Below are 14,055 nucleotides of genomic sequence, written 5' to 3'. Positions count from 1 at the left end.
CATTAAGAAAGTGCTTCCTGATTGGCCAGTGAAAGAGAGGGCCGGGTGAGCAAGCAGTGGTTCATTAGCATTTAAAGGAACAGGCTCTCGAATGACCATGGCTTGAGACAGACAGGGTGTGGCGCTTTTATCCTTGTGGTATTTTTGACCAAAGCAAACTGTGTCCGCTTATAGAAAAGGGGTATAATACGTATGTCACCTTTAAAGTTACAGCTTTACTTTGGACTTTTACAAAGCAGGAATGACACTGGATGCGCCATGCAGAAATGTCAATAAGCATTTTCTCCTCAAAGCAAACGTCACTTTGTCAACAGTTACATTAGGGTGGTTCACAATATGATGGTATCAGTAAAAGTTTTCTAAATTTTGCCAGATCGCATTTTGCCTTGTTCCTATTGACCTTGTAAACATCTGTACCAAAAATTGAGCCAATAGGATGCCAGTAAAGGGTGGCACACTTTTTCACAATTTTTAATGTTCTACATAAGAATGCGTAACTTTCGCAGGAACTTGAACATTACAAAAATGAACAATGCAGAATGCTCGATAAGTGTGCTCAATAATAATCTCTCCCAATCTCCCTGTACTTATGCTACATATATTAGAACATTAGAACAGTTCAAACACTATATTCCATGTATGATGACCTTGTTCTCTTTGATACTTTGTCTCTGTGTCCTTGCACAATGCGGAGCAAAAACTGCTTTTGGTCTTCATTTCGCACAGCTTGTTGACAGCGTTTAATAAGGGCAATGCCTCTCTCTGCACTGTCACTGATGACCTTCAAGGCATGAACTGTTTGTGATGATGTGAGAATGGACCTCACATCATCAGGGTTACTTGTGCTGTTAATTTGGCCTTCAGTGAGAACTTCAAAGAAGTGGATTGAGTGACGAGGCTAGAGATGGTAGTTGTACTGTTCTTGCGGAAGAAAGACTTGGCATCAAGTCTTTTGAGCATCTTCCCAGGGCGTCTTTCAAGATTTCTCAGCATTGCCTCCTTTTCTTCAGCATCAATGCGAGCATAAAAAAAATGCTAGGCCGACGAGATCTTCTGACAGATACCACAAATGTCGTGCAACGCTCTTCAGTGCGGCATCTGCAATGCTTTTATCCCATATCTTCTTTACTTCAACCATAGTTGCTGTTGTGGCCTCTGATAAAGCCTTCCCCTCTTCAATATGTGACACCTCTCCGAATCCAGGAATGCATGTCGGCCGAAACGAATCCGAGATAATCGCAAAAGAAGCATTTTTTTTTTTAATTTGTGATTTTCGTTTTTTTTCATAATGTGCAAGTTGAGATCTTGAAGAATGCAATCAGTATTTCAGATAATAGATTGTTTTGTTGGAAAAGCATAAATTTTTTTGTTGCAAATTGTCTTGTTTTTGTCAGGACTGTAGCCTGCTGGGGGGTGTGGGTAAATTACCATATGGGCCATTCACGTGACGATTTAAGTCTTTTTGTTTTTTTTTTCGCCAATCAGCTGTATGATACGAGCTGAGCTCGTGGCTACTTAAGCTGCATACAGGCATGTCATTTCACTATGGAATGAATCTGGAGCAAGCTAAACAGATCGCAAAGGAGCTGAAACACTGGGAAGCAAACAGACGCACGGTAGTTACATCGAAGATAACCATTTCTAGCAAAAAAAAACGCAACCAAAAGGAAGTGTTCTAGGACTACATATTCCATCGGAGGCATTGATGTGTGCAAGGCGACGTTTCTCTTTCTGATGGGGTAAGTTTATTAATCTAAGGCTGTGTGGTTATTTTTGCATGTAATGGAGAGTGTTGTGGTTTGGTTACATGAAACTAGCGTTGTGTTAGTTGTGTTATCATCGTGCTATCTATCTTTCTTACGGTGTGAGTAATTTTTCAACCACAAAACGTTAAAGTATACTTTAGGACTTATTTTTGTACTTCATAATTGTTTTGGGCATACTTTGCATGGAAGGAAAATTGACGTGGTGATCTTTGTTTACATGAAAGTAGCATCGTGCTAGCTAGTAGGGGGTAGAGCTTTCCTTAATGTCATGCAAATGAGCACCATTATGTGCCCGCCCTGCACCCAGAGTAGCTGAGAAGGAAAACTTTGAGGGCGATTTTCTCCCTTTCCTGTTTTAAGAGGTACGCACTTTTCAAAAGGCCACACGTTCTTCAAATATTGTCAGATCTCAACATGGAAGGCATCATTGGAAAGCTTAGAAACTGTACTTTCTGAATCTGTCAATAACTCAAAATGCCCCCGGGCCGACATGTGTCCCTGGATTCCGTTATCTGACACATATGATAGAGGAGGTGGAGAAGCACTTGCTCCTTTGAGGGAAGGCGTGCTCCTAAAATGGAAGGTAGAGGGGGCTTCTCAAGCAAGTTCCATTTCTTTCTTGATGTCATTATTCCTGAAAATAGAAAAATCCGTTAACAATTTCAAAATTGTGAAAGTGTGCCACCCCTAAATGTGCAGCAATTGACTCCATTTTTGGTACAGATGCTTAGAATATCAATTGGAACAAGGCAAAAAGCGATCTGGCAAAATTTGGTGAAAGTCAATTTTATGAACCACCCCAAGTTACATGTTTGTAAAATCCTTTTACGAGGCGCATTCATCATTCAAGTCCCTGTGTAAGATGTTCTTATAGAAATTATATAATATAAACGTTACTACTGTCAGAGTTAGAGAGAGAGAATTAATCAACACTTTCTGACCAGTCAGTTTTGCCAGTTCAGTCGCGCTGTGGTCTTTTTAAAAGGTTTAACACGCATTGTCAAGTCAAGTTTATTTGTATAGCGCTTTTAACAACATTCATTGTCGCAAAGAAAATTAAAGGCTTTCAACATGAGCTAATTTTATCCCTAATTTATCCCCGATGAGCAAGCCTGTGGCGACGGTGGCAAGGAAAAACTCCCTCAGACGACACAAGGAAGAAACCTCAAGAGGAACCAGACTCAAAAGGGAACCCATCCTCATCTGATAGCGTGATTTTATAAATAAATCGCTTCGATAACCGTGTCCTATATACAGTAATCACAAAGTGCAACTGTGTGACCAGGAAATTCATTATAGTTTTAACAGGAAGTCTGTTCCGTTGATGTTATAAACTGTTCATTGATGGAAACTTGAGTGCAAAACTGTTCATGACAACCAACTGCAGTCCTAAAGTTGTCGTAGTGATTATAGCCTTAGCCATAATAGCAAAACCGTAAGCGTCCAGAGCCGTCTTCCAAGTGCGACTTTCGACTGTCCATATGGGACCGTCCTCCACAGGAGCGATGTGATAAGACTCCAGTCAAAGACATTGTGATGTCAAGGTGCTGCTTTTTTTTTCTTTTGTTTTATTGTCATTTCCACAGTTGGTACAGTACACGGTTAAAACGAAACGGCGTCGGCATTTCTCCAGGATCATGGTGCTACATGAAACATCACAGGACTACAAATCTACATATAACAACCAAGTGTAAGAGTGCAGCGAGTGCAAACATCACAGACTATAAACTACGCAAACAACAAAGACGGTGCAAAAAACGACAACTAGAACAAACCGACAGTACAGCGACAACCAGTACCTGTTACTGATGTGCGTTTTGAGGTAGCATATGTTTAAAAAAAAAAAAGTATGTGATAAGCATTGTAAATGTTACAGGTGATTTTTGAAATCAGGTGATTCTAGATTTACTGTATTTAGTTGAATTAGGTCAATATTCTTAAAAGTGATTTTTTTTTTTGGGTGGGGGACTCAAAAAAAAAAAAAAGGGGCTTTTTTAAAAATATATAAAGTCAAAGTCCCTTCTACGCCTGGTCTTCCCAAGCAGTCTCCTATCCCAGAGGGTGGGTTTTCCAAAAACCTCTTAACGCTAAGATAGGGTGACCAGACGTCCCGGTTTTACCGGGACAGTCCCGATTTGGGGTTGTGTGTCCCGAGTTCCGACAAAAGTCTGTCGGGACACGGATATGTCCCGGTTTTCGCCACTCGCGACGTTTGCGACTGAGCAGCGTGGGAATCATTAGCGGAGAAATGTCTGCATTTACAATTTTGATGAATTGACAGGAATCGCAAACTTTCCTGGTTACTGCCCCCTGGCCCTGTGGCATGGGTGTTTATTTAGCCACATTATTCCAGACAACAGAACGGGTTGCCATGCAACAATAAAATAAACATTAAATAACGCGAATGTTCTTTGTCTAGCAGCAGTAATGCCGCAGCAATTATGCCGAAAAGAAAATGTACCTTTTCCAAAGATTTACAGGGCACCTACCCCTTCCTCCGAGAGGTGCAGAACAATGCGCACGAAGCCTACTGCACACACTGTAAGTGCTTTGTTCTTGTACAGAGTTGGGTAGCCTATGTTGCAAATGCTGCGCGCTCCTGTGGGGGCTTTCCTCGGGCTGCCGCCCCTCTCCTCCTTTATTGCTGTTTTGTTTAAGTGTATATTTACGGAAGCCGCGAGACCCTTCATATAATCTTTTTTTATTCACCTTGTTATCCCGAGATAACGACATAATTAATTCAGGATCTCGAGAAAACAACACAACTAATTCGAGATCTCGAGAAAACAAAACAATTATTTCATGATCTCAGCTGGATCACTGTATCTCCGTCGGTAGAGACGAAGCCGGGCCAGTCTTCTGCGGAGGTGCCGCGGACTAATTTTGAAATGATCCCTTATTAAAAGACTTAATGCAATCTCTCCCTGTGTCAACCCCTGATCAAAATATCGCCTTATTAGGTGATCGATTATTCCAGACATTCTAATGACCAAAGTTGCGTCTATACAGAATGAGAAATAGCCCCAAAGTCAGCATATCACAAGTCTCTTGGTGCACCTGAATGAACCATTTCTCAGCTGTTTTCTCGAGATCACGGAATAATTGTTTTGTTTTCTCGAGATCTCGAATTAGTTGTGTTGTTTTCTCGAGATCCTGAATTAATTATGTCGTTATCTCGGGATAACAAGGTGAATAAAAAAAGGATTATATGAAGGGCCTCTCTTGGCTTCCGTAGTATATATTCTCAAATCACTTGTCTCTTTTTTGTTTCTGTTTAACATACCATTCTGACAGTTTGGCCATATTGCTGTGTTGAACAGCTTGTTGCACCTTCCATTAAAGTGTTCACTTTTGTACACACCTTCTTGCTTTATTCATTCAGTTGTGGGGAATGGTTAGTAAGGTTGATTCTGACCTAGGCTATGTTGTACTTTTAAAGTTCATGCTATAGTGCATACAATTTTAGAGATATAGTCTACATGTGCATATGCATTCTTCTTGGTGTTCTCACAAACAGGTGAAATAAATCAGTTTAAATGTGGCCTATGGACATAGCCTGGCCTATTCTCAGCCATTACAAAATCTGCTGCCTGACCATAATTTAACTGATCTGTATACCACTATGCTACTAGATAACAAAATGCCCGTTTGTTTTATTTCATGTGAGATGTTGATAAATGTGAGCTTCAACAAAATAAGAGCACCTCTCTGACTGTCACGTTTACGTAAAAAAAAGGTGTGCGTGCACGAGCATGGTCGCGCGCAACAGTGTCCCGGTTTCAGACTAGGGAAATCTGGTCACCCTACGCTAAGAGCATCTTAGGAGAGACAGACAGAGTGTTCATTGTGCTGCTCGCTCTACCATTTAACGATTATCTTTGTGCTACGATGCTTTTGGGAAACTTGGCACAGGTCTTTTGAAGCGCATGGGTGCGGCGCTGATCTCCATTTCAATAGCCCTCGACCTCTCGCCTATGGACCCTTTTCATGTGACGTCACGACAAACGCGGCCACCATTTTGGACATGTACTACCAGTAGTTTACCACAGCCAACATTGAGGAACGGCAGCAAAGAAAGTTTTTACTTTCAGCAAGACTTCCATCATGCCACTATATTGTTGTGCACCTGGATGTAGTAACCATCAACAAACAAGGCAAGGGTTATCATTTTATCAGATCCCGACGGAGAAGATGGATAGCGGCCATTAACAGATTGGCAGCCCTCGGGATACCAATGCTTGTGTAGTGACCACTTTGTTGGAGGTAAGACGAATAAAATTAGCCAGAAAAGGCATTACATTGCTGTTAACATTCTGTGGCGGCGAGTGTGTAACCAAATAGGTTAAAATAACCCATTGTAACCTCTTTGTTCTTCTGTAGTAGCTATTGTTAACTAGCTAATGTCAACAACATCATAGCTGGTATGTTACTGTAGCAATGTTTACGTTCAGTCATTTGGATGACTGTTAAAACCTTTCAGTCTCAAGTTTTTCCTTTACTGTATTTACTAGTTTACTGTAATTATGATCCGGCAGCTATTTACACCGAATCCAGTGTAAATAGCTGCCGGAGCCAACATCCGAGGTTCCGGAGCGCGCTCCGGCTTGCTCCCCTTCAAATTAAGCAGCGCGCTCCGGCTTGCTCCCGGAGTGCTCCGGCGGAGGTTCCGGAGCGCGCTCCGGCTTGCTCCCCCTCAAATTAAGCAGCGCGCTCTGGCTTGCTCCCCCTCAAATTAAGCAGCGCGCTCCGGCTTGCTCCAGAGCGCGCTGCTTAATTTGAGGGGGAGCAAGCCAGAGCGCGCTGCTTAATTTGAGGGGGAGCAAGCCGGAGCGCGCTCTGGAACCTCGGCCGGAGCACTCCAGGAACAAGCCGGAGCGCGCTCCGGAACCTCGGACGGAGCACTCCTGGAGCAAGCCGGAGCGTGCTCCGGAACCTCGGACGTTGGCGTGTATGTGTATGGCGATGGGTTTTTAACGACATAGGTATACAGATCATGTGGGCCGAAGTCAGGTAAAGACGAGGGCTTCGTGTACTTCCGTACGTCAGTGAACAATCCTGGTGGAAGCAGGTAAACGTCGTTCTCTAAGCCTGCTAACCTCAATTTTTGCAAATACCTCTCCCTCTGCTCGCCCTGTAAATGCCCTACGTCGCTGGATAGTGAAGGTGCTTTCTGCATCTCGCTCCTTTTTCTTTTATGTTTTTCGTTTGTCGCCTTCCTCGCATTCAAACTGATTCGAGCCGAAGTCCACTACATGTCCAAAATGGCGGTCGCGTTTACGAAAGTCACGTGACTGAAAAGGGTCTATACCGTACAGCTCGGGTTACAGTGGAGGGCTAGTCCTCTGGTAACAGCAAGAGTTTGACTTCCCTACTCGCATCTGTATTGCAGTAGGTACCATTTTTATCTCCCCCTGGCCAAAAGACCTGACGGGGGATTATGTCGTGGCAGTGTCCGTCCGTCCATCCATCCCAGGAAGGGTGCTTATCTTCTGAGATCAACTCCTCTCACAATTTTTGGAGGAATTTCACGAAACTTGGCAGGATTCTTTGTTATATGTCGGTAATAAACATGTTGCAATTTCGTTCAATTCAGTCGCATTTTACCAGTGTTACGGCCCTTGATTGACAAACTTATCCTGTGACAATTTCATGAGCGTGTATGAAGCACTTATAGCATAGATATAGTTGCCAGCAGGGGATATTGTGCTCTCGGAGCACTCTTACGATGTATGATCCGACCGCAAGTAGAACTCGCGATGTCCCAGTCGAGAGGCGGACACACTAACCGTGAGGCCAACTCGCAGTTTGGATTATTTTAAGGGGTTCATAAAAGAATGAGAACACTTCAACAACAACTTTTTTTTTCGTTTCCGTTTCCGGTTGAGAGTACGTCATGTGTGTTCTGGCTGCCGCTTCTCACCAGAGCTTTTTTTAATTTTATTTCTTTTTCTATTTTCATTTTTTTTTCTGTGTGTTTGTGTTGTTTGATGTTTGTTTGAGTGTTTTTGTCCGCCGGTCATGGTGTAGCTCCAGACCCAGTTTTGGGCGTCGGTTCCCTCCAGGCCTTGGTTCGCTGTGGGTGATGCCTGCGCTCCCAGCTGTGGACTGCAGTGAGCCTGTTGCTCATTTTACATCATGGTTGTCCAGCGCTCTGCGCTTTAACGCTTGGCGTGATGTTCCGAGCGATGTTGCTCGGTGGCGTCGCAGCGGCTGTGCAGGCGGTTTGGGACACACCAGCGCTCTGCGTGACGGAGCTTCTCTGCTCGCTTTGTGGATCCACGGCGTGGTGTTCGAGCGATGTTGCTGATGGCGTCACGGCGGCGGTGCTGGAGATGTGGGACTCGTTTTCGTGTGCCTTTTGGTGGGACTGTGGCTACTACACCACGGGAATTACATCCTGACCCCTACTTGGTGGACTTTTTACTTTTTATTTTTTTTATTTTTTATTATTATTATTCTCATCTCATTATCTCTAGCCGCTTTATCCTTCTACAGGGTCGCAGGCAAGCTGGAGCCTATCCCAGCTGACTACGGGTGAAAGGCGGGGTACACCCTGGACAAGTCGCCAGGTCATCACAGGGCTGACACACAGACACAGACAACCATTCACACTCACATTCACACCTACGGTCAATTTAGAGTCACCAGTTAACCTAACCTGCATGTCTTTGGACTGTGGGGGAAACCGGAGCACCCGGAGGAAACCCTCGCGGACACGGGGAGAACATGCAAACTCCGCACAGAAAGGCCCTCGCCGGCCCCGGGGCTCGAACCCAGGACCTTCTTGCTGTGAGGCGACAGCGCTAACCACTACACCACCGTGCCGCCATTATTATTATTTATTTTTTTATTTTTTATTTATTAATTTTTTTCTTTGTTTATAATTGTAAAGCGTCCTTGGGTTTCTTGAAAGGCGCTATATAAATTTAACATTATTATTATTATTATTATTACAACTCTATCCTCTTATACCTCTCTACCCAGAATTACACTTATATACCTGTGTTTCTGTCAAATTTAATTTGCTTTCCCCACCTTTTTATTGTCCTTGCTGGGAATTGAACTCTGGACCTTCTGCTTTGAAATCCACCACTATGCCATGGAGGATTCAGGTGCAGTCAAGAAATGAAACCTTCCACTAGATTACCCAACCCTGACCTTGACCCTAAATCCTAATTCACCTCGGTAAATCTAGAATCGCCAAGGTGAATCCAGATTCATCCGATTTCAAAAATCACCTGTAACAGTCTATAAGATTGTAGGACGTGATGGTGTATTGTTCTTCTTCACTGTGCAAAGATTGTAGTAGGAATGGTGTGATCAACAGTCCGTGTGTATCAGTCCCTCAGAGTTGAGAAGTCTGATGGCACTCCTCCTCCTCCTCCTCCAGGTGATCCAGGGCCACTGAATGACCGATCTGCTCCAGGTTTTCCCGTGGCCTTCTGCTTTCGGAATGATTATCCTGTCAGCCTGGACAGACTGGACCTTGACCGGTAGGTTGTGCAAGTAGGTGTTTTAGAGAGGGGTGTGAAAGATTTTTCACGGACACGGTTTCTTTTTCCTCTTTTTATAATTCAGCTCAGTTTAGTTACACTCCTCTCACACGCATAACATACACGCCACCATACAACGTTCAGGAGAGTGACGTCGTGTAATAGCTGACAGTTCTATATGGATATTAAGGACCAAAACATATTACAGACATTCCAAATGGAGGTATAATTATAAAAAGTGGCGCGCCGTTATAATACAGATCACTACTACACGAAAACCGTTGTAACACGGTCAGCTCATGGCTCCCAAAATTTCAATTTAACTTTATTCTTGGCATTCCCAGCAACCCCAATCTGTAGTCCATGTACAGTGCCTTGCAAAAGTATTCATCCCCCTTGGTGTTTGCCCTGTTTTATCGCATTATAAGCTGGAATTAAAATGGATTTTTGGAGGGTTGGCACCATTTCATTTACACACACCGACCACTTTAAAGGTGAAAGTTGTTGTTTTATTGTGACACAAACAATAATTCAGATGAGAAGACAGAAATCTGGAGTGTGCATAAGTATTCGCCCCCTTTCGTATGAAACCCCTAAATAAGAGCTGGTCCAACCAATTCACTTCATAAGTCACATAATTAGTTGATTAAGATCCACCCATGTGCAATCAAAGTGTCACATGATCGGTCACATGATGTCTGTATAAATCAACCTGTTCTGGAAGGACCTTGACTCTGCAGCACTACTAAGCAAGCAACATGAAAACCAAGGAGCCTCCAAACAGGTCAGAGACAAAGTTGTGGAGAAGTACAGATCAGGGTTGGGTTATAAAAAATATCCCAGGGAGCACCATTAAATCCATTATAGCAAAATGGAAAGAATATGGCACCACTATAAACCTGACGAGAAGGCCCTGCCCACCAAAACTCACAGACCAGGCAAGAAGGGCATTAATTAGAGATGCACCAAAGAGAACACTGAAGGAGCTGCAAAGATCCACAGCGGAGATGGGAGTATTTGTCCATAGGACCACTTTAAGCTGTACAGTCCACAGAGTGGGCGGGGCTTTCTGGAAGAGTGGCCAGAAAAAAAGCCACTGCTTAAGAAAACGCGTCTGGAGTTTGCCCAACAGCATGTGGCAGACTCCCCAAACACATGGAAGATGATTCTCTGGTCAAATGAGACTAAAATGAATCTTTTTGGCCATCATAGGAAATGCCATGTGTGGCACAAACCCATCACCCTGAGAACACCATCCCTACAGTGAAGCATGGTGGTGGCAGCATCATGCTGTGGGGATAGTTTTCATCTGCAGGGACAGGAAAGCTGGTCAGGACTGAAGGAAAGATGGATGGCACGAAATACAGGGCAATTCTGGAGGAAAACCTGTTTGAGTCAGCCCAAGGTTTGAGACTGGGACGAAGGTTCACGTTCCAGCAGGACAATGACCCTAAACATACTGCTAAAGCTACAGTGGAGTGGTTTAAAGGGAAACATTTAAATGTCTTGGAACGGCCTAATCAAAGCCCAGACCTCAATACGATCAGAATCTGTGGTATAACTTGAAGATTGCTGTAGCCCACCGCAACCCATCTAACTTGATGGAGTTGGAGCAGTTTTGCCTTGAGGAATGGGCAAAAATCCCAGTGGCTAGATGTGCTAAGCTATTAGAGACATACCCCAAGAGACTTGCAGCTGGAATTGCAGCAAAAGTTGGTTCTACAAAGTATTGACTTGGGGGTGAATACCTATGTGCACTCCAGATTTCTGTTTTTTCTTCTTAATTATTGTTTGTGTCACAATAAAACAACAATGTGTACCTTTAAAGTTGTACGCATGTTCTTTAAATCAAATGGTGCTAACCCTCCAAAAATCCATTTGAATTCCAGCTTGTAATGCGACAAAACAGGACAAACACCAAGGGGGATGAATACTTTTTGCAAGACACTGTATGTTAAATATGTTGGTAGGATCAGGATTAAATACCGTCTGCAGTTTCATGATCATCCGTCGATTTGATTGCTAAACCTGCAAAATGTAAATGTAAACTTGTCAAGCGAACTTGTATTAGAAATGAATTATTGTTTTCAGTGCATGATAAGGCTCATGATACATTTCTTGTTTGTGTTTTTGATTATCGTAGATTTGGTGTGATAAAAATGTTTCGCTCGAGTAAATAACAGAACGCCGTGTCATGAGTTCGTCAGTTTATTGTAACACAGAAAGAGGTGTTTTGTTTTTTAAATCCACAGTGTACATGTAGCTAATTCCTCTGGTGTTGTGAGAATAATTAAGGATGAGCTCTCTGTGAGAATCAGGAGCTCTGGAGGTGGGATAGGAAACAATATACCTTGGCAGTACTCAAGTCCAGCAGAAGTAAACACTCCATCCAGACTCATTAGTTAATGAGCCATGAAGCTCAATAATGAGCCAAAAGGGGGCAGCAAAGTTCCTGGAAAGATCAATGACCTTTCAGAGACACAAGGGTTTTCCTTCTTCTCGCATCGCACAGGTCGTGTGTGTTTGGCCCTGGGGACTTACGTTGGGCACCCAGTGTCCGGCTCGGATCTATTTTGTGTTGAGAAACGAGTGAGGCGGAAATAAAAAGAATTAGGCAGATTCTACCGTAACTGGATCCATTAACCACTTGCCCACAAAATAAGAAATTTTTCTTGTCCTTTTTTCAGTGAGGTAATATTTTCAAGATTGAAAATATGGTATTTGGTCTTCTAAAACAGCACGTCATTTAAAAATACACTGAGTATATCAATAAAAGGTTTTTAAAGAATAAAGTTCTATTTCTTTGACATATCTGACAGACATAACTCCCATTTTAAAAATCACTTTCATTATCCCTGTTGCTATCGTCAGTGAATTTCTGTCAGATGACCTGACGATAGACTCGGCCGTTATGGATCTTTGGTAGTTATCGTGTGGAAGCAGGCTTTATCATTTTTGGGTGTCGACAGATAGAGTTGAAATAGATTAACAGCGAAAAAACTATTTCGTTCACGAGAGAAGCCCACAGTTATTTTTAAAAAATGCTATTGTCAGTCTGTCAGTCAAATGCACCTGACGATAGCAAAATTCAAGCCCTCACCACGCACATGTTGACTGACGCAAAGAGGAAATTGTCCTGCGCGTGATTTTTGTGACAGCAGACATTTACTTCCGGGCAAGACTTGGAGTTCTGACAGCTAGAGTTCATCAAATAAATCAAGGTAAGATTTTCAGTCAGCTATCCTGACGATAGAAATTTTTGACGATAGAAACATTGAGAATATATTTGTGCATTCATATTTAAATTTTTCTGGAGGAAAACTATCGTAAGTTGAGATAAATCAGAGCCGCTTGCGACCCTTTCAGCCGACAGGCCATTTCAATGTGTTATTTCCCCGCGAAAGTGACACAGTCGCGTCTATCGTCACTGTTCTGACAATTATTGTTGATATTTCAATTTTGAAAATAAATTTTATCTTTTTTATTTCAATATTTTATTTTATTATTTGGTTCTAGTGATGAGGTATTTAATATTATTACTAAATTTGTCAGATTAATAATGTAAGAAACAGTTTTGTTGCTATTGTCATCTAGAGCGTCTGTCAGAATATGATGGTAGACGTTAGTTTGTCTGTCAGATTTTGATGATAGAAACCGATGTGTTTCTATTGTCGTTTATCATGTCTGTCATGTCAGGCTTTTATTAATTAGTTACCAGGACTACTGTCCTAAAATTTACTGTGAATGTCCAAGACCCCAAATGCTACTAGGAAAACTTAATAGAATGATCAAAATAATCAATTCAGCAATTTAAGGAGATGGGACTTAACTGGCCTCTGTTATGGTAGAATCTGCCATCAGACCGTCGTGATTATTAATAACATTACACTTTCCTTCAAGCATGAAGACATTCTGGAGTCACTGGTTATGCAACATGGATCTGCCATTACTTTTGTCACTTTAAGCGTGGAAAGATTTACTTAACGTCAGGCCACGTATTAAGTAGATGTTCCAGCACATATTAAGACTACAATTTGCAGCCACAAGTTTTTTTTTTTTTTGAAGCGTTGAAATATTAAATTGCATACAGAATTATGTCCTCCTAACAGTTAACTACCATGTCACATCGCACATCGATGTACTGATCACAGCTCTGTTGGTGAATTTAGGGTAATACTCTGATTGTGTGTGCATAGTCGTGGCCTGATGGAGTGCCCGAACCTGGATGGAATGAATAAGCTCCGCTTCCTTACGCTGCAGCACAACCGGATCGCTCACCTCCCACACCTGGCTCACCTGCGACTCCTCGTCTTCCTTGATCTCTATTACAACCGCTTGACCGACATGTCAGCCGTGTCCCCTCTCTCCTCCCTTCGTGTGCTCTTACTCGGCAAGAACAGGTCAGTTTGAGCAGGACACACACACAAGTACTTTCCTTGGACTTCCTGTTTAGTCCTGTTTAGACTCTCCTTCAATAGTTTTAAATCTAAGTTAAAGACATATTTTTGTTTAAGTGATTAACCACTATGATGATTTTTTTTTTTTATTAGCTATTCGTATCATTTTTGAGTATTTTTTATGATTCTTACTGTAAAAAGCATTGAGATTTCTGTGAATATGCGTTTTTAAGAAATTTATTATTATTATTAGTTACTTACTATTTAGAGCATAACTATCTTTGCTTTGAATATCTGCATAAGCGGCGAATTGCATAAGTATTAACCCACATGAACTTTCCCATGTGTTGTACTTCTCTTATGCAATTCCAACTTTTATTATTTTTATACTGGTTTTAT

The 14,055-nt window shown here is 42.3% G+C and overlaps 1 protein-coding gene across 5 annotated transcripts in view; it reads left to right on the top strand.

Annotated features, from left to right (window-relative positions):
* LOC132888134 (leucine-rich repeat-containing protein 49) overlaps nucleotides 1-14,055 on the top strand; it is a 148,670-nt gene that overhangs the window by 13,927 nt on the left and 120,688 nt on the right. For all 5 annotated transcript variants that reach the window (XM_060924154.1, XM_060924151.1, XM_060924150.1 and 2 more), the window contains exons 5-6: nucleotides 9,157-9,259; nucleotides 13,456-13,659. In XM_060924154.1, the coding sequence (XP_060780137.1) occupies nucleotides 9,157-9,259; nucleotides 13,456-13,659 (307 nt within the window). The remainder of the gene's footprint in view (nucleotides 1-9,156; nucleotides 9,260-13,455; nucleotides 13,660-14,055) is intronic.

The sequence above is a fragment of the Neoarius graeffei genome, chromosome 6 (assembly GCF_027579695.1).
Source record: "Neoarius graeffei isolate fNeoGra1 chromosome 6, fNeoGra1.pri, whole genome shotgun sequence".
NCBI classification, from domain to species: Eukaryota; Metazoa; Chordata; class Actinopteri; order Siluriformes; family Ariidae; genus Neoarius; species Neoarius graeffei.
Note: the sequence above shows the minus strand (reverse complement) of the source record. Positions and strands in the feature narration are given on the sequence as shown.